Source organism: Trachinotus anak, unplaced genomic scaffold, assembly GCF_046630095.1.
Source record: "Trachinotus anak isolate AG129_WGS33_773 ecotype Australia unplaced genomic scaffold, CSIRO_AGI_Tana_v1 ptg000010l, whole genome shotgun sequence".
Classification (NCBI taxonomy): domain Eukaryota; kingdom Metazoa; phylum Chordata; class Actinopteri; order Carangiformes; family Carangidae; genus Trachinotus; species Trachinotus anak.
In genome coordinates, this window is record NW_027273861.1 from 4,386,828 (window position 1) to 4,408,820 (window position 21,993).

The 21,993-nt window shown below is 41.3% G+C and overlaps 1 protein-coding gene across 4 annotated transcripts; it reads right to left on the reverse strand.

Moving 5' to 3' along the window:
- Positions 1 to 298: 298 nt before the first annotated feature.
- Positions 299 to 17,737, reverse strand: cpeb2 (cytoplasmic polyadenylation element binding protein 2). Of its 4 annotated transcripts, XM_071487025.1 has the most exons (11): positions 16,346 to 17,737; positions 14,523 to 14,792; positions 10,985 to 11,075; positions 8,631 to 8,681; positions 7,299 to 7,322; positions 5,830 to 6,003; positions 5,259 to 5,348; positions 4,960 to 5,078; positions 4,771 to 4,885; positions 4,301 to 4,482; positions 299 to 4,037 (listed from the first exon to the last, which is right to left on the reverse strand). In XM_071487025.1, the coding sequence occupies exons 1-11, from the start codon at positions 17,321 to 17,323 to the stop codon at positions 3,810 to 3,812; spliced, it is 2,322 nt and encodes a 773-aa protein (XP_071343126.1). In that variant the 5' UTR covers positions 17,324 to 17,737; the 3' UTR covers positions 299 to 3,809. The 4 variants fall into 4 exon arrangements, with proteins under 4 accessions (XP_071343126.1, XP_071343128.1, XP_071343127.1 ...); XM_071487027.1 differs by lacking the exon at positions 8,631 to 8,681; XM_071487026.1 differs by lacking the exon at positions 7,299 to 7,322.
- Between the last annotated feature and the right edge of the window lie 4,256 nt (positions 17,738 to 21,993).

Genomic DNA, 21,993 nt, shown 5'->3' on the forward strand with positions numbered 1-21,993 from the left:
GCTTAGAGTGCTTTTTCTGGCAAGTGTTCACACCACTGTATCTGTGATGACTGATATAAAACAATGAATTATAATGATTTTTTCAGTCATGATAAAGTGTAAATTGTGGTAGAGCACACTCTTCTCCTTCTTCTTCAAAACACATGCAGCACATACTGGACATGCTACAAATAATGAATCAGGTCCAGTCAGATTATACTACAGTGTGCTGCACAGCTCAGTTAAAGTCTCCCTGCTCAGCACATCAGGAGGCCACAGCTCCAGTCAAGACAAAGAGAAAACATCTGCAGCAGCCATGTTGTGTCCAAACAGAATGGGTCTTTATTCAGGAAGTGAAAGAAAAAAAGAAACAAAGATTGTAATCAACACCCCATTTAAATACAAAACCAACAAAAATAAAAATAAACATGATATTCATTTTGCATATCAAAGAACCATTTAGTAATAATTACAATCCAAACACCTCATAAACCACTTCTGTGAATGTATACACAAACTCTGATTTAGAAATTAGTCACTTTAACAATAAAATTACAAATATTTAGCTTCAAAAATAATTAAACTCAAAATAATATTAGCATCTTAAAATTATATATAGTGTATTTCCACATAAAAATACAAAATAATACCAATGACATTTAAATATGAAAAATTATTCCAAGAATTCTGCTATTATTAAATGAAATAAAAATGTGGGATAAAACAAGATGAAATGAAATAGAAATATGCATGAAAAAGTCTCTCCTTTTGTTAGCAAAACACTATCCAAAATAACTACAATCATTTACATCAGTACAAAGATATCTGGATTTAAAAATAGTTGCAATGAAAAAACGGGGTTTATTTTTTTCTGACAGTAAAAAATGACACTGTGGATCAGAAATCTGCAAAATATGCAATGAAAAAAATAAATCTGCATTAAAAAGGTTTACACTGTAGTTCTTACTTTTATACAAACATTAGAAACAGTATTGCACATCACAACACAGATTCGAGGTTAGTCAGCCTTTCAAAATGTGTTATATTCAAGTTTCAGAGCATCTACGAGGACAGGCAGCCGAGGCCTCGATGCAACGGGGAGAATCTCAAGTGTCTTCCAAGAATATATTAAAACCTTCATGTTTCCTTCCTTCAAATGAAATCATGTGTATCAAAATAAAAATCAGCTGTATATCAAAAACTTTGATGATACTAATTATGACATAATTCTTTGTCTTTAAACAGAACTTTTAGACATAATAATCATGGGGGGAGGGGGGGGGGGCAAATTGTATAATAGTCCTATTTAAATAGAAAAATACAATCAAAATCAAATAGTTTTTTTTTGTCTACAAAAATAGTGAAATAAATATGATTTTTACAAAAACAAAGACACATACAGAACAAAGTAACAGTGTTCAACATAGAAAATAGAACCTCACAAGAACAGCACGAGTCAAGTGTTACAGGTGACGATATTCAAACATGTTCGCATCGGACACATGAGAACTGAAGCCACGGGGGGGGGGGGGGGAGCTCACTCTTCAACTGACTTTTTCATCTCGACCGCGCCACGGCCTGTGACGCCGTTCCGACTGCTCCTCACAACATCCAGACTACATCAGGTAATATATTAGAAAATATTGGATTCCTGCTCTACTCATACAGAACACAGATAACTTAAGACCACTGCTTCACGCTACATCTTAAATAAGCAATCATGAAAAAATAAAAATTTAATAAATCATCTGTAGAATTATAAATAGGTGGAGGTTTCAGAGAATCCACATCTGCACTGAAATCACTTCAGGGGGCGAATAAGAAGAAACATGAGGGGGGTATAGAAAAGTAGTGCATAATATATATCATAAAAAACATACTGAAGGGCCAGTGATGGGTAAGTAGTTGACACATTAAATTATATGACTCAACTATAAGTAACAGCTATAAGTAATCAGTTTCATAACACACGTGATGCCTGAACATGGACACAGAGGAGCACACACCAGGGCGTGGAGCACAAAAACGACACGAGAGCAACACGCTTGTACAGTACCGAGTGGACGGCTGGGCCGCCATCCTCACAGAGAGATTGTCCCTAAATAGTTTTTAAGAGTATTTCAAGCCGTCACGGTGGGAAATCAAACACACAAACAATACAAACAAAGAGAAGAGAGCTTCATCTTTAGTACGCCAAAAAACCGAGCGTCATCATCCTCATTATAAAAGCAGGGTTAGGAGCTGTGGAGACTTTTCTTCCAGTAACTGGGCCAGAGTTTGTCACTGGGCTGCAGCCACACAGCATGACTTTTTCAACTAGTCTGTACAAAATAAGCAGTTTAGTGAAGTGAACATGTCCTAAAGATGCTTATTAACACAACCTTAAGCCAATAGGCCCACTTCTCCCAGATAAATCTTGTTTTGCCTGGACGATGCTTTATCAGATTAACCTTTGGGACCATACAAAGATAAAGGATTGGAAGGGTGAAGGCAGAGTCATTCTGATGTTTCAAATTCTCCTCTACGTAGTCTAAACTAGAGCCTCAGTCTACACTAACAACAGTCACACAGCACATGGACGACACACAAACACAAACCACTGAACACCACTCTGCTTCTCGAGGTTTTTTTTTTTTTGCCATATAAGCCACCATGTCACAAAACGATGGCGTCCACTAAGTCTACAGTAGAATCAATATCACTTTTGTATTGTTAAATATGTAAACGGATCAAACAACAGATAAACATCAATGCATGCAAGTTTAAATATGTTTTTTTTAGTTATTTAGCTGTTTGATTTTTTTCCCTCTTAGGCATCTGTAATAGATGGTCATGCTACTGACTATAGAATTTGTCTTTAATTATGATTTCAGTGGTTTGTTTTTTGTTTTTTCTCAGTGTTTTTTTTCCCTCACATCTATCCTGCATGCTAGTTGTGTACCTAAGCCTATTGTCATAACATGCACTTTAACTCCTTCCATGGCAATGGGGGCCATTAGTGGTTCAGTGCATACTGCATTTCATTTTACATGATTCTGGTTTATAAATGGTATTTAATATAATACCTACTCATCTATTCATATATATGTATATAGCAGCAAAGCTTCTAAAGTAGCTTGTTTAGTATAAATGTTGAATACAGTTAGAAGAAACCAGATTTTGTATTTTGAGGTATCACTCTATGGGTCAGTATGAGCGCAGAAATAATCTTTTTTTTTTTTTAATAAACTCTCTACCAAGAAGAAAGAGCCCATGGCAACATTAAAAAACAACCGTTTGTTTTGCGGCAGAAATGTGTCAATTTTAAGCTTCCTATCATTTTTGCTACCTTTGGTTAATGACCTGGGGCAGGCGTCAACGTTAGAGAATCGAGGTTTTCCCAGAAACAAGTGTGCACTACATGCACTGTGGGGTGGCTAGCAGCAGACAAACAGACAGACAGGCTGCCCCCATGCAAAAACATTCCTGTATCTACTTTAAATCTCACATACAAAAATAATAATGATAAAAAAATCTACAAAAATTAATCTCTTTTTAAATCTCCTCTTAGAAAAGATGAAAGTACCACAAAAGAGTTGTAGAGTTGTCAGAGCCTGAGATGTGAGGGGGGTTTTGGTGAAAAACTGAGGCTTGTGGTGTTTGACTGCTACAAAAGATATATAGATATATATATATATATATATAGGATACTGTATACTGTATAGTGTTACGTACTCGATTATACTGATAGCTTAGGAGAGCAGGAGAGGCAGAGCGATGCTCCTTTTCCTGTTAGCCAGTGTTTCATTTCCCTTCCCTCTGACTGTGTCACCACGGCTGCGATCGCATCTCTAGTTCCAGCGGAAGTGAATCTGGCGGGGGCGGTCGGCTCCCTCTTTGACCAGGGGCTTGTGAAACTCTCGTCCGGCGCGGGAGTGAATGTTGGCCCAGCAGAACTCGCAGTAGTACTGCAGACAGGTGACGTTAGCACAGAAGAAGGGAGCAAATTTCCCTCCACAGCGTGCACCCTGACACTCGTCACACAGCTGATCATCCAGGACGTAGGGCTTCACCTCCACCTGCATGCACACATTTTGGAGAGGACATGGGAATTGCATGAAGAAATACAGTAAAAATCTAATATGTTCATGAAAGGCTGAGCCTTACAGAGGCAGAGACAGGAGAGGAAGTTAATTCAATCAGCCTTAATAAGCTTTTGATCACCATAGCAACAAGCTTCCACACACATAGACATGGATGACACTTCCGAATAATAACTGAGTCACATACACTTTATGGAAAGCAGGGAATTTGTGTGCTGTTAATGAAAGTTAGTCTGTACCCTCTTATCAATGTCGCCATGCTGGAGTTGGACAAATCTCGCGCTGATGGCAGCGATGTAACTCTGTTGATTGGAGAACGCCACTCGCCCTGCACCCTTCGGGTATTTGAGCTCTGGATCAGTGTCAATTCCTGCGTAACAGACTCCGCCGTACAGACGATCCATAATCATGGCCAGCTCAACTTGTCAGAGTGAACAAAAGGAGAAAAGAGGAATAGATTTAGACAAGAGAAAGGATAGAGAAAAGATATAAGAGGAGATGAGGAAGCGACACAACAGGATGTGAGACAGAGTGGACAAGAAACTGCCAGACACTGGGATTTCCAGTCTCAGATGCTCATGTCACGCACTTTAAGCATACAGCTCATCCTCTACTGTAATATGTCCTGTCCAATGCAGCACAGGTCTGAATGTTTGTTCCTAAACAGAAACACTGATGAAACAGAGAATAACAAAGTGGGTGTAATTACTTGCTCTCAGGGGACGAGGGACGCCTCCCACAAAGATGGTCTTGCGGGGATCAAGGGGCTGAGATCCGTCCATTACAAAATCACTGTCGCTCAGGTTCCAAGGTCGAATTTGCACCTGAAGTCAAAGTTAACATTAAAATCAACCTTCTGATAATCCTGGAAAATTTTCACTCGTGCTGTTGAACTTACAGGTTTGTCCTTAATGGTGGGACTGGAGACGCACAGGTAGAGCTTCCCATCCTCCTCCATGCAGGCTTCAATCAGAGCCTGTACTGAGCTCTCCTCCTGGAACAGCAGGAATGCGTATCCTAGGAAACACACACACACACACACACACACACACACACACACACACACACACACACATGTTCTTACATTCGTTTATCAGTCTCATTTATTAGCATCCTAGCTTCACAGCATCCAGGCTCAATGTACACACTGTTCATAAGTGTATGTTTAATATGGAGGCCAGCAGCTTGTGCCAGTACCTTTAGGTGGAAAGTAGGATTTGCTCTCTGCTTTGTGTGGCCAGTCCACCACCAGGTGACCAAAGCGGCGGAAGCTTGAGGTTATTTCATCTGAGAGAAAGTGGAAACAGGAACAATCGATGAGTGAAGAGAGAGAAATATGGATGATTGAACAGAAGGACCAAATGTCACTGCGTTGTACAGACTTGACTCAACTCTACTTGCTTTTAGTACCATGTACTACTCATGTACACATGAACAATGGAGGATATTAAAGGGAGTGTTGACCAGTGTGGTTTTGCGGGTTGCCATACTAAAAGTATGGCACAATAACTAATAGAAATGTAACAGGCTAAAATGACACTGTTTAAAAATAGCAGGTTTGTTTGTGACGGTTCTCTCTGACCAATCAGTAGTCTGCAGTGTTTGGTGTCATCTCAGCTCACTTGGAACCACCAAAAATTTTTTACAGATACCAGGTACCATCCACACCTTTTGTTTGATGGAAAACCAAAAAAGTTGTGAGTTGAGCTGGTCCCATGCCGTGGAAAAGGGCTATGATGCAACCATGAGAGACTGTTTCATGTCTCACCTTCATCTATGTCAGGGGGCAAACCTCCCACAAACACCTTACGGGAGAAGCGCTCAATGCGTTCCCCATTTTGGTGGGGGTAACAGTTGGGGGAGCCAAGGACTCCTGGAACACCCTGGTTGCCGTGGCCGTCGTCAAGGAGATTGTCATCAATAGGGAAGAGGGAGGAGCGGCCTGGTGGAAAATAAAAAGACCAGGTAAGGCGACAGCAAATTCTTTCTATTCACTCTATTAAACACTCACAAGCAGAAACACTCACAAACACATATTTTAACCCAGTCTTATCACAGCACTTGCCTCTCCTTTATGGATTTTTATATATCTGCTATGACATGGACAAATCCAGATGAGAGGCTGTCTATAAAATAATGTGTCTGCTTTTATTGCAGCTTTATACTGAGTGGTTGTGAGACAAAGCACCAGCTTAGAACAAGGATTATAGTTTGTTTTTTTACAGAACTGAGACCGGGACACGCAATCATGTGTGCTCCACTTTATCTACCAGCAGTGTGGTGGATAAAGCAGGTGTGGAAAGGCAGGCTGTGTGGACCAAAGCTGTTAACAACATTGCTGAGCAGTATGGAGCCCCAAAGTGTTCAGTATTAGTGAAATACATAATTACAAAATAAATAATTGTATTAATAAACAAAACACAATTACCTGAAATAATTTAAGAAGCTAAACTGACTTTTATAAAATGTTATTTTATGATTCTTAATTTATAATGACTGAGTTTTGTGGGTTTTTATTGCATATTAAATATTTTATATTTATTTTATATTAAAATTTAGTTTTTATTTTATGATGGAATTTTCCCCAAAGACACTTTTATTTGATGCCACCATTTATTCTACAGTGTCAATTTCATAATGTCACTTTTGATTTCATTTCTTCTTTCAACCACACAATCACACGGCCCATGGTAAAGACTGCTACCAGTTTTAGCCAGTTAGCCAAATTTTACCTGATGAAAGGTGAAAGCTGAAAGGTGTGGGGGATGTGAAAAAACTGTTTAAAAAAAATATTTAATAACTCTTAGTTCATTTATATATTTTACACAAGTTATTCATATTATCAATTAGTTTATTATGTCTTTTTTATTCATTTGATTTTGAACACTTTGGAGTTTCATAGAGCAGAAACCATAATGCTTCAGATAAACATGACCAAACCTGAAACCCTCAACATCATGCATGTCTGTATACTAAAACAATACAATCACATTGTAATCATGTAAAGTAATTTTCTTATTTTGTATCTTTTGATGGTCAATGATAATTTACTTGCAAAATTCTGATTTAGTGATTGTGGCAACAACACCACAAAAAAGTCTGTGTTCCTGAATTTGAAGTTTAGAGTCTAACCCCAGACTGAAGGCCTCAGAGGTTTGGCATCCATTCAAGCAATAAAGCATGCCACAAGAGAATAAGCCAGAAGGAAAAAGATATGCTGTAGAAAGCTGAGTTTACCTCGACGTCTCCCATAGCTCCTGGCTGCATGTAGAAAAGTACAAAGTGCAAGTTTCAGCTATGCAGACATTTCTCAAAAGTTATTTGTAACGATCATAAACCTTAATCTGCAAAGTTGTCTTATGATCCATTACCTACAGTACCTAAGAGGTAGTTCAGTCAGTGTCTAATAAGCTGCCAGTCAGAAGAAATACACTACACTGACTAAAAATGTAGTAAACTAACCTGAACAAGATTTATAGGTAATCTATTTTCTAAATTACTTTGGATAAAATAAACTTTATGGAAAGGAAAGGAAAAGAAAAGAAAAGAAAAGGAAAGAGAGCAGCATATATACTTTGTTGAGGACATCAAGACATAAAATAGGCGTCAACATGGTGTAGTAAAACACATGAAATAAATTAACATATGAAAATTCCTGATGTCTCTATAGATGACAAATACAGTGACATGTCCTTGGTGAGCAAAACTATTTCACTGCCCTGAGAACGCATCCCTTTTTTCCACAAAATTTGCCAGATATGAGGGAAGCCATTTGGGGAACTAGAAAAATAAACTTGTCAAGGTCCAACTCCACATATGTTACATCGCTAAAAGCACTGGATGTCCTCTGTGAGGATAAAAACAAGGCTGATCACAGCCACAAAAACTGTCCCCAACAGATGACAAAAATGAATTACTGATTCCTGAGTCTCAGGGGGGAACGGCAAAAACCAGGCAACACCAGAAATAATAATAATAATAATAATAATAATAATAATAATAATAATAATAATAATAATAATAATAATAATAATAATAATAATAAATCATGCTTGCAAATTATTTGCAAATGCTGTCTGACCCAGATTTGTGTCCTGTTGCGGCTGTTATAAAAGAAGATTTTATTTTTGACACCAACATGACGTGTGTCCACATGTGAGGCTAAAAAAAAAAGTCTGCAGGGCTACAATTATCCTAAGTGGCACTGAAAATTTACATCTTAATGAAAGGATGTAACAGAGTGCTATTTGTGGTGCATGTGACTATTAGTATAACAATGGAAACATTCATGTGAGCGCCATCAGATAACATTAGAACAGTAGAGCTCAGGTTTGAATTAAGAAAAGCAGTAAAACACAGTAAGTATGCAAATATGCAAATAAAGTAGTATACAGAAGAAGAAATACTGATAGATATTCTTATCTCTGCATCAGATCTGGCACCTCACCTAGTGTGACCCTGTTGTACCAGTGTGTGTCTGCTGTGTGCGTCTAATGAGGCTAAGGAGTGACAGTGACAGCATCATGAGAGCTGGAGACACAGAGGGAGATGGTGCTAAGAGATAATTACCATTGAGCATGAGTAGGCCGTCAGCCCCGGGGTTAGGGCATCCCACACGGCCTGACATGAGAAACAGACACACACACACACACACACACACACACACACACACACAGAGAGAGAAAGACACACACACACAAATAGGGATGAGACAGAGCAGATGGAGAAGACAGGGTGAGGCAAATGTGTGTACATGGAAGCGAGAACACACACAAAACACACACACACACACACACACACACACACACACAGACACAGACACACACACATGCAGCTATAGCGCCTGCCTGTGAATGTGTCTGAAACAGCCATGTCACAACAGCTCTTCTTAACCCCAGAGATAAGCTGAGTTCATATTACGAGGGAATAGAGGAAACGTAGAAGAGTAAAACTTCTCAGAGGTTTTGTTCTCATCGGCCCTGAGATGAGATTAAATGAACAAATCATTTCCTCTTCAGCTTTAAGAAGGGAGCCCCACAAGACTGTGATGTGTCCACCAGTAATATGATGTGATCTTGTCACTGACTGAAGGAACTGCATGTTTATGACATAAAGATTAAGTCATGAAATATCACACCAACATACAAGTGGTGTTTCAACATTTATATTTTATATTTATGGCTGAAACTATTTGTTGATTAATCACTTAGCTGATAAACAGAAAATCAATCTGCAGAATTGACTAAAGTCATGTTAAGCAAAAAGGCCCAAAATCTACTTGTTCAAGCCTCTTAAATGAGATTATTTTTATTCTTAGTTTTCTAAACAAATATCTATGTGTTTTAGTTTTGTATGTTGAACATAACAACCATTGTGATATGTTATCTTGGGCTCTGGGGAATTATGATGGATATTTTCACTTTTTATAGAAAAAATGATAAATAAAGAAAATAATCTGCAGACTAAACATGCAATGAAAATGATCATTTTAGTTGGATTGTATTTTTTTTCGTTTGGTTATTTTTGTTCATGGGGTCTCTTTATAATCTCTAATCTAGTCTTTTCTTTTATAAACAAATATTAAAGCCCCTATTTGAATGATTTGTTTTAATGTGTTTATTGCATCTTTTAAATTATTCTGATAATATAAGATTTTGTTTGTGGAAAAATGAGGCAATGCCAGCGGAAACTCGTCTAGACGGTGAGTTGCATTTTAGCCGTTCATCCTCCCTATCAGATTAGTTGTTGTCTACCACAGTGTCTTCTCTGATACGACCACTAGGTGGCATCGAAGTCAGAAATGTTCAAATTCTACATGGTGCCTTAAAATGTTCAAAAAGATGAACAAGTGCTGTCGCAAAGAAGATACACAAGTGGATCTAAAAATACTGTTGCAAGCAAACAAGCTTTATTGGCTGATATCTTTTCATTATCATTGTATCAAATTTCCACTTGCAGCGTTACCATTACAGTCTACTAGAGCTGCGAGTCAGAATCCACTGTTGTGTTAGCTGTGGCAATGCTATAAATGGCAGAGCCCATCCTCGCAAGCCCTCCTTCCCTCTCGTCTGCTCTCTTGGCTGTCACACACAGTGTGTGAAAGTGTGATCACATCTAAAATTAGTCCAGATCCCCTCTCTCTGCTGTGCACACTGGCCCATGTCCTCTCCATCTGCTCCGGCAGGAAAAACAAGAAACTCGACCAAGAAAGGAGGGCACAGGACGGGCCCTGATTTTAGCAGGGTCTTAATGGAGACTACAAATCTAGAAACCTGCTCAAGTATGTAGGTGTTTCTACACGTATACAAACAAATCCTGACTGTGAGCCTGGTTTGGTTTATCCAGTGTTGTTATTTCTGGGTTATTTATTCTAAAGTGGGAGCTGGCCTGTGAGGCTGTAAATGAGCTACAAGCAGCCGTCACTGGAAGAGGACGGTAAGAACGGTGCAGTTATTTGACACTGCTCCTCTGATGTCCGAGCAGCTGAGCCCAGGAGGCCAGGACAGTGTCACACTACTGCACACTCTCTGCTCGCTACTGCCATGAGGAATAATTCATAAGAAACCAAAGATGATCCTTTAGTTAAAAAATTATCCTGTTTAATCTGTCAGAAAACATCTGTAACTCATTAGAGACAATTCACAGCAAAGAAAAGCCCCCCCCCCCTCCTCTGCTCTGTGTGCTGCCCAGGTTAAGCAGCAACAGGATCACAGCGGCGGGGTCATGTAAATGTGCAGCTGGTGGCAGAAGTATTAAGCTCTCAGCAGGGAGAAAATAAGCTGGTGTGTGGAAAAGCAACACAGCCACGAGCCGTTTCACTTTCCTGCACTGAGTCACTCTGCGCAATGCTGGGTTGCCTACCCGAACACGATCACCTCCCTCTGACCCCACGCACGCAGATAGAAAGGGAAAGGGACTCTCACCTTTCATCGGATCCTGCTCGGCTCGCATGATGTCGATCAGAGAGCTCTCCAGGGAGTGCATGTTCAGACTGTCGTACATCCTGGAGCGGTCCTGTAAAAACACAGATTTTATACATGAAGCTTTACATCGTCCACTGAGGGAACAAAACATCTGATTCCTCACGTTTCCAACACGCTTTTGTGATTTGGCCTGTGAATAATGAAGCCTTTAGGAGCAGGTATTTGGCTTAACATGTAAGAGATTTAAGAGTGTGAGTAGCTCACGCTTGGATTAACATTCTTTCCGTATTTATTCACTTTAGGAGTCTGAAGGTATGTTTGCGAGCAGTCTATATGACGGATTCCCCTGGATCTCTGGACTCATTCCCAGAGGCAGAGAGAGAATGGAAACCAAAACCAGGAGTGGCATTTCGCCGGAGAGCTGAGATGGAGGTTATGAGCTCATCAGCTCTTTGCAGTGAAATTAGTTAACCTTAACCATGACTCATATGGTTATATTCTGGTGACTAACATACCACAGAGCGCTGAGCCTTCCTTACCAAACCCAGCATAATAGCTGGGTAAAGGTCAGTTCAGTACACTTTGATGATGATGGGTTGTAGCTTACTGTGTTGTTTTTATGTTTATTTGTAATGCAACAGAGAGTTTGGTGGGAAAAATAATATAATTCAGTTAATGAAAAAGAGCAGCTGACATCTACAGTGCATTACCTGTTTGTTTTAGTTTGATAATGGGATCACTGATTGATCCTAAACAGGCTCAGGACATTGAAATCTGGTACAGAATTGCCACCTTCAACGTGTCAGTTTAAATCGCAAGAAGATTTATTTTCTCAGTTACCTCTAATAGTGTTTAGCTATGCAGATCATTTCAGTTTAATTAGTCCAGGTTGAGGAATCTCTGTCTGTGATATTTCTGCCATCACATTGATGCAGTGGAGGTGAACTGAATTTCATCACCAGCAGCGACGTCTCGTTCCAGTGACAGTGTCTCTTTTACTCAAGATAAACACATGCTTAATCTTGTCAGCGTTTCTTTGGTAGAAAGTTCTTCCAGTGAAAACTGAGAGGTCTGTGGAATATCCAGAGTAACAGGGACACTGTTGTTACAAAACACTGCTTATTTAAAGTGTAATTTTTCAACTGTGTAATTGGTTAACTGAAGGAAATATATTATATGTCAGGTAAATGAATCCAGAAGTGTCTGTATGGCTTGATGCCACTGGAGGTGGCTGAGAAAATGTTTTTTGGTCCATTAGCGCAGTGGTTCTCAAATGTTTTCACATCGAGGACCCCTAAACTGACACAATTTAGACCACGGACTCCCATCTGATGAGATTTTTGCTTTTAGATGTTTTATTACAGAAAGTATTTGAAACCTCTGACCGAAACAGCCATGGATTTCATCATTGTGTTACATATTACTGTAACACAATTATAGTGAAAATAAATTATTCTCCTTGTCGCTGAGGACCCCAGGAACCACCTCAAGGACCTCTGGGGTTCCTGGACTTTGAGAACCATTGCATTAGTCTATGAGATCTTTTCATGGTAGTCCATAGTACTCCACTGGTTTAGCATTGCATAGCTCCACACCCCCAAATTGTTTTTAAACTTTAAACCCTAAATCAGATTTCACTCAGCTCCCTCTAGAGTCAATAAAGGCTTTATACAACACTTTTCACATGTGCAGGAGTGTCCAAGACCTGTAGACTTTTATGTGAAAAACCGGACGCTGTTTGTCTGGCATGATGGATGAAAATTAACATATGGCTGTAGGAATCACATATTCTCTTCTTCTTTAACACTATAATCTGTAAGAACAATGTTTTAGGGTGATAGTGTGCATTAATGGTAGAAAATTGCTGTACAATTTCAAGAAATGTCCCGTAACCACCTTCACCACAGGCATGGAACCATTACTGAAGGTAAAAGTGACTCTCTCCTGTCTTCCTCAGTCCACGTCTGTGTGATGTTAAAAACATGACACAGCAGAGACACAGCATGTCACTGACTGCCAAGCATTAAACAGAGAGGAAGGAAGGAAAAGACTTGGAATCTGAAAAATTCTGGGTCCGACACTGTTTATGGAAATTAACAATCCACGGAGTCAGGCCTGTTTCCTGGAATAGGAAGCGTTGTTCTTCTTGGCACTGATACCACTAATAATTTGAGCTCATAGCAACAGTAAAAACCTCTTGGTGACGCCATTATTTAGGTGATATCATCATTTTAGTTTGAATGTGTCACAGTTATGAATATCTTTTGTATCAGAAGGTTTTAAAATGAGCGATTATTCTGGTATCTGCTCCGAGCAGATAAAAGACAGTGGGCAGCAGCAGACACAGCAAGGAAAATGATTAACTAAGTTAAATATGTTATTAAGAGTCACATCACATCATAAACTGTACTCTATGGTACAATGTCTTTTTATACTGAAATATACTGTTCAGTTCAATTTAAGATGTGAATTATGACCTTATCTTACCAACACTGTAAAAAGCAGTGTTGGAAATTAGAAACTACTCAGAAATTTAATATAGACAATGACACCATGGTTTCAGGAAATAACGCAGCATTAGAAACAAAAGCAATCGAGTTAGATGACTCTGAAGTTAGTCCAAATAATCATAATTTACAACCAATATAGAATTGATATACTGTATATTGGCGTTGAAATGCAAACAATTATTGACTGATGCGTTTATTTTTTTAAGCTAACATGTAATTAACGGCCTCCAATCCGTTGATTAAATGCACTAATGCCAAATAAACCTCAAAGAGACAGTAAGCATTGGTCAGCCACGGTCCGACGCCAGATGTAATTTAAATCACTAAAGAAGACACAGGGTGTTCCTGTCTTCTGGTCCAAGAACTAATGAAGATTTTGCTGTTTGACGGCGTAGGAGAAAACAAAAAGAACCAGTGAGATGTGATCAAAATGTGACCAAAAGGAGACCACCTAGACCTAACTACAGCCCCGACAGACCTGTCAGCAGTTCCATCACTCAGTAAATACAACATGGTTTCTCAACATGCAAACACAAAGAGCTTCAGCAGCCTCGGGCCCTGAAGTAGATGTCACCTTCAAGATGTTGGTATCCTGAAAATGAATTCAGCCCAGCCCCCACTTTGTTCCAGCTTTAGTAAAACCTGCAGAGCGAATCAGTTCAAACTCCTCCCAGCTGATTGAAATGCTAACCATGCTGATGCTGTTATGGTAAATTACATGCATGTCTAAAGAAGCATTTGCTCTTCGTCTCTCTGTTGGTAAAAATAAATCTCTCTCAGTTTCTGTTTCATCAGGGGACCTCAAGTGAAACTCTCCCCCACACACTGATACCGACACACACACACACAGACACACACAGACACACACACACACACACACACACACACCTCCATCATTCCCTTTGTCTAATCTTAACTTTGTCTCTGCTGTTGAACAAAACCCGCCCAGTCACAAAGACACACACCAAACTAATGATCCCACAAAAACACCAACATGAGCCAGTGCAGGATCAACCCTAAACACATACCTGCAGGGGCATCAAGCTGTTGCTGTTGCTGTCTGTGCGGAACATGTTTTCCTCTATCCACGACTTAGGCCCCAGTGATCCACCAGAGCGTGGGAACTTGGGAGGAGCGATGACGTTGCTGGAGAAAGGCTTCTTCAGGGGCGAGACGTGACTGACCGAGCCAGGTACGCCCATGCTGCTGCCTCTGCGGTGGTCCCGGCCCCAGGACATCCCCCCGGAGCCCCAGCCATTCCCCTGGTGGCTGCCCCAGGGAGACTGCTTCATCATGGGCTGCACACACATCAATGACAGGACAAGGACAGGGTGGAAAGGGTTAGAAAGAGCACGCACATGTTTAGTATCTATATTTCCATTTCATCCGGTCCTGTCTCACTATCCTTCCCTGTCTCCCTGTCAGCCACAGCTGAGCCTGATCTGCTCCTGTAGCGGGTGGGTAGATAAGAAGATTTAAAGCTTTAAGACTAATACTAAGTATCCCGTGCGCTGCAACACCGCCAGTGTAAGTTACACACACACACACACACACACACACACACACACACACACTCTCGCTCTACCTGGACCTTGTGTCCACTCTTAATCATACATCGAATCGCATCATGCTTAATCTTCTGTGCTTTCACGTGAAAATCTTAACCAGAGCACAATCGCCATTCTGTTTCTCACACACTCAGTGCATAATGTAATCTAAAGTCCTTTCCCCTTTGATCCACTGCTGACAGCTGTGTGGTAAATCAGATAATGTTTACAGTGCTTAAAAATACTTTTTAGTATCGAAAAAACAGGATTATGCTGGGGAGGTTGGTTAGGAACCCTAGAGGACGTAAAAGTGTAAAAACTCGCTGTTTCACTCTTGTACAAAGGAGCCATTGAACAAAAAATTGCACAACACAATAATAAAAATAAGATTTATTTTGCTGCGTGCTGCATGTCCATTCATTTCCTCCTGTTAATTCTACAGGCCCTTTGGAAGTGCTTATGAACGTTGGACTGGACGGGCTGGCTGTCTTTTGAGGTTTAATGAAAATATATTTACATAGCACTCGTACACAAAGCATGGGGTTAAAGGTCAGTGAAACAGCAAAACCACAGATGCACTTTAGGCACACCCAGGCACACACATGCTCGCGCGCACACACCCAGTGTGCAAATCACATGAGAAACCTGAACCCGAAGGCTACTTACACATATGCCCCAAGACTACTGCATAATCTGTGTAAGCTGCTACTGCCACGGGTCTATCCTCAAGGTCCCTTGACTGTCCGCCATCACACACACACACCACCAAAATACTAGATGTCTTCATTTGACCCACATAAGCACCCATTTAGGACACCAAACCCTGCGAGCCTTTGTATTCCTACTGCGTGAACCACAAGACAGGGATGGTCCAGTGCCATGTGACTGCGTCCCACTGCCAGCTTCCAGGAGAGAACAACAGCTAGATTCAGTGATGCTCCCTTGTTCCCTGTTCACCCCTCCCTCCCTTGACCTCAAGAGTAGTGACTTCAGCCCTTGCAGAGAAAATGGCAAATGCATTATGAAGAAAAAAAAGACTGTTTTTCTCCAAAGCTTACAGATGTATATTTTACACACATACACACACAAAGTCTTAAGGCTCTGCAGTGTCACAAGATGCTCCCTAACTTAAGGGCATTCATCAAGTGGTGGCCATGACTTAAAATTATGGGGACCTAATATCTTGATTAAAATTGGTTTAAGAGAATTGAGTTTGTTTTTGGGGGGTTGAGGCCTTTGTTTTTGCTGGTGAAAGGGAAGGAGCTGTGTCACTTTCATGTGATTTCTGGCCTACAGCTGCTCACCTGATGTTGGTTGTAGTTGTTCCTCTGCTGCAGGAAGGCGCCCTGCTGAGGATGCATCTGGGGACTGACCGGGGACCTGCGACTCTGCGGCTGCTGAGGGACGTTTATCTGGGGCGAGAAAGGACCGCTGAAGCCCTGCACATTAATCCCGGCGCACGGATTAGCTGACACCGGCGAAAAACTCTGGAAGAAGGCCGGGTTGATGGAGGAGGGGATACCTGGGTAGAAGCTGTTGTCAGAGTCTGTGTTGGGCATCTGGTTTATGGCGTTGGCGTGGATGGGGTTGATGGAGTTGGGTGCGGGTGGGGGCGAGGAGCTGGTCTGGACGGACCATGGGGTGCCGAACCCAGGGAGGGATGGTGAAGACGAGCCCCCGCTGGCGCTCTGCATCTCCTGGGCGGGGAGGTTCGGGAAAGCGGCGCCGAGACCTCCGGACAACATGTTGCCGGTGCTGCTGCTGCCATTGCCGTTATTTATATGGTGGGTGATGGGGGAGTCCATTTGGATCTTGTTTGGATTTACTGAAGTGGACGATGGCGACGCAGCATCGGCTTCAGCCTCTTCCAGTGGAGAGCCGCGGGGGCCAGCGGCGCTGGGGTCTGGCTCGGAGAAGGGCTGCCTCTGCGGCAGGTGACTGAAACGTCCCTGGGGTGGGGGCGACTCTGTTGGGCTAAACTCGGTGTGCTGACTTAACTGCTGATGTATTTTGCGGCTGTGCTGAAGGTCACAGATAGACTGGGTCGGACGTAAATGATCTCGATCGAAATCGGGAAAAGCTACCTTCTGCTGTAGATGGTTGTAATCCGGCGTGAAAGCGCTCAGCTGGCTGTCGCGGCTGTCGCGGCTGTCGGTTCGGCTCGGTTGTTTCCCAGATTTACTGACCGTGCTGCTGCTGCTGCTGCTGCTGCTGCTGCTGTCCTTTTCCTCGGTTGACGGGGGTAACTGCGTGGTGGTCACCCCCACAGGCTCATCCTGCATGTTTTGCTGATGCGCAGCAGTTGACAGGAACAGCGAGGACGCGGCGACGCTGCTGAAGGGCGAACCGGGGAGCGAGCTGGCCGAAGGAAACCGGCAGGACGAGGCGCAGTATCCGCCAGCCGGCGGAGAGATACCAAATTCGGCCTTTAAGTGAAGCAAATGAATGCGTCTGAAAATCTATTTGAACAAAATGAGGTCTCTTTAATAGGAAGCTGTCTGTGAATAGGCTGTAGGCTGACGGCAGAGACAGAGAGGAGGGGGTCTGGCCTATGCAAATAGTCGACTCGTTCTGGTCGTAATCTCAGTTTTACTCGGTGATATTATCATCTGTCGAACGGCCGAGATATTGCGGCCTCGTAGTCGGCTGGCCTAGCCCGTGTGGTCCATTCCTATCCGACCGTGATACCCCCTCCTCCGGTTACCGGCTGCGCCGCTGCGGCAGAGGATTAAAGATCCGCGACTCAGTCTACGTCACGACCGCATCACGCCTCGGTGCGCCCGCCTCGAGCCTGGAGCCGGGGCTGCAGAGAGGACCGCATTGTTTACGTCATTGTTTCATTATTCATAAAGTGCAGTAGGCCTACACCCTCAGCAGGACCCGGGAAGTGGCCGACAGTAGGGTGAGTGCACTGTGCGCCAAATTACAGCGACACATTTCGCTGATATTCCTGTGGAGAGCAGGAGTTGGTCTGTGTTTGACTCTGTAACGAACCGGTGTAGCTCATGAGCACAGCACTAAAGCAGTATTATGTCGGCTAAAATTCAATAGTAGATTTATTAGATGTATAATTTTTTGCATAATTAATGTAATGTCATTTTATTTTAAAATTAGATGACAAACAATACAAAACCTCTCCCAGTCAACCTCCAGCTGAATCTAAATGCACAGACCTCACAGTCCTACAGGATCAGAATGAATGGAACTTCACAACTTGGTGCCACATTATGAGGACAATCTTATGTTTTGTGGCTGTGGATGTCTCATCAGAAATGCTTTCCCTAACCTTACCAGACTACATGTTGTGCTACAGTTTGCTCCGTCTTATGCCCATCAGTATTCAGTCCACAACTATTGTGGCTGCGTCTGCGCCAGCGTCACTTTACGCACGGACGCCAACAGCTAAATATAGTTTTCTATGTCAGCGCCTGTCAAGGGAGATGAATCTTCATCGCCTGTTCTGAAATCAAAGCTGACAAGCAACCCTACCATATGATCTGCCTCGCAAATGGCCACCACCAGCACTGTATGGCTGCTGGCAAAATATATTTAAGCGTGGATGGGACAGAGTGATTGTGTTTGTGTGAGAGTCATGAGAATGTCACCATCTGACTGTTCATTTGTGTTTTAGGGACTAAAGACAAAGACAACACAGTTCTGTTCTTTCAGCGCGTGATAGCAGATGTCTTTTCTTCCCTTTAAAACAAGGATCAACACAGTCAAAAGGTCTAGTTAAAGCTGGAGTTTCAAATAATTATTGTTAGTCCAGTGCCTTTGGTGTGTGAGCACAGGGACTTATTTGTTGTGTAAAATAAACAGACAAGGTTCACCTCTCTTTATCAAGTCTTAAACTGAATATATCATCACACTGTGTGTGTGTGGTAATGTGGCTTCTAATGAGTAAGACAGATACCAGAGTGGGAAGGCAATGTGCATGATCAACCTACCATCTGGTCTCTGCTAATGATGATGGCTTATCTCAGCACAAAACTACACACAGCCTTTCCTTCCTGCATTGTCACCTATACAATGCTTTGTTAATCAAGAGCACCTGGCTACAAAAAGAAAAACAATTTCACAACCTCACCTAAAACTCAGAGAATATTTTTTGACTTAAGTGTTGTTGAGTCTGCTGTTGTGATTTCTGGAAGTGAGACACAGGACAGCTACAGATCACATCCATTATCATTACCATGGTTACACGTTATACATTTGTGCCACAAAGCTTTTCCTGCATGCACTAAAGTTTTGACGATCAGAGCTTCACATTCCCACAGTTTTTACACAACACAAATCTCATCAGTGACAGGATTCAGCTCCAGTCACTGATGTCTCGCTTTTCATTTCCCCTTTCACACCATCTTGAGCTCTTTTGGGAAGTAAGAAGACACCCCCCAGAAATTCCTCATCATAAGGTCCCAGATGGGACAGTCCCACCAGTGAGGGGGCAGGTGTGGTGGACACGGTTGGTGCTGAGCACCAGTGATTAGCCAGGCCCAGTAAGTGCTGCAGGGAGTTAAATGGGGCAGGCTGCCAGCTGCTGGTGTCTGATGATGATGATGGGCTGGGGGAGGGGGGTTAGGCAGAGTGGGTGGGGTGGAGGTGGGGGTGGTGTTAAGAGGACAGAGGGTGGGGTGGGGGGGGGGGGGGGGGGGGGGGGGGGGGGGGTAGGGGGGCATTCTCTGACTCCCAGCTGCCCTACCACATACAGAGTGTGACACATCAATCCTAATCACAAACCTCAGCATAGTTCTGCATATTTGGATTTTCTTGTATTCTGTGTGGATCATACAGAATAGTGCACGTTGGGAACAAATTTAATAGAATAATATCAATACGTGCATGAACATATGATCCTGATATATGATCCGATCATGTATCACGTTGAAAGGAGTGAGAGATATAAAGCAGCAGCACCCTTCATTTTAACCAGGTTACTGGTTATGTTGCTTCTGTTGGTTATTAGGAAGCACCTGGCCCACTAAGGTAGATCAAATTTCACTGTGTTTCTAAAGCTACCTCTATTTAGGACTCAGTCTGATTGGATGGCTGTCACACTGCAGCTGCAGTCGTCATAGCAACAGGTAATCTGCATTTCCTTTTGTGTGGTTGATTACTCTGTTTGACTGAGGGCTCTCGCTCTGTATGTTTGAAGGGTTGGGTGGTGAGCATTGATCAGCTCATCCTGTTTGACAGACCTATCCATCAACTCTGATGACTCTATTCTGGGATTGATGGGGTGTGTCCCATCTCTTATAATCCTGTCTCTGCATACAGGAAGTATGCCTCCTGTGTGCCACTTAACACCATTTTTCAAAGATGTCATCAGGTGGAGGTGCCATCGACCTACTATCTCACTGGGAACCATGATATTCAGGGGATGATTGTAAAATCTGATTTGTAGTATCTATACCATTTAGATTTGTGCCACATTTTGATTAAAGGGTCAGTTCACCCAAATAAAAACCTTCACATTTATGTCTAGTGGTACCATTTTGATTTAATTAATCCAAATTTTGACATATTTCTCCTTGAGAAATATTGCTACCACTTGCTACCACTTAGATACTTCCAGCGTTAAAATTTACGTGAAAAATTAAACATGTCATTGCAGAATAGTGCTCCCATTTACTGGATACTCAAGATAAGTTACTGTGAGGAGTTTTGATTGGAACTGCTCTTCAGTTCAGTTCAGTTCAATTTATTTTGGTCCTTATTAACATTTATACATTATAAATAAACACGAAAAAATAAATATTGGTCAAAAACATGTAGGATGAAGCGACAGCTTTTTATAGCTACCTATTACATGGATCAGCAACTCTTTCACTACAGGCCAATGTATAGTCAGAGAACATGGGAACAAAGAGAAGCAAAAATGCTAAAAAAACAAACTTTTCTCCGCTAAAAAATGTATTAAAATGAACATGAAGCAGGATCAGGAGTTTCAGCCTGTCAAACATACAGAGACCAAAAGAAAGAAAAAGTAAAAAGAAAAGACCTCCACTGCTACATTTATGTCTTTTGTTTTATGTTTATTTATCACCATATTTTTAAGAAACTTAAAAAACTGAACTACACATTCTTAATTCATTGTCATGACTCATCCACAGATTTACCCCTTAGATTACCCCTTAGATATGCATCTTCTTCTTATATATATATATATATATATATATATATATATATATATATATATATATATATATATATATATATATATATATATATATATATATATATATATATATATATATGTATATGTATATGTATATGTGTATGTGTGTATGTATATATATATATATATATATATATATATATATATATATATATATATATATATATATATATATATGTATGTATATATGTATATATGTATATATGTATATATGTATATATATATATCTGAATACAGTTTGGGAGTAAATGATTTTGTGTTATATACAGTATCTGTGCAGTATTAAAGTCAGCCAGATCATGAAATTATGAAGGAATAAATCGTGGGTTTGTTGGTTCATAATAATCTGATTGATTGATGATTCTCATAGCTTTCTTGTGCAGTGTGAAAATTGAATTTGTATTTGTTTTACAAGTGTTTCCCCATATCTCCACATGATAGGTATGTGAGATATGGTAAGATGAGAGAGCAGTATGGTATATGTGGAAATGGTCCACATGAAACCTGATCACAGTGAGGTTGGTGAATTACCCAGAATACACAGGGTGCACCGGAAAATGATGCTGCTGATTTCTTAAGTGAAATTTGGCAGTTGATGTCTCCAAATCTTGGCAAGTAAAAAAACTATCTGTGTGACCAGATACTACATGAGATAAACGCAAAAATACATTAAAACTTTTTTTCAGGATTTGAATGAACTGGCCCTTTAATATGTCCCTTTTTTTCCATTTCCCAAGGCTCGTGGTCACCCAGGCTTGTTCCACCTGATGTGAT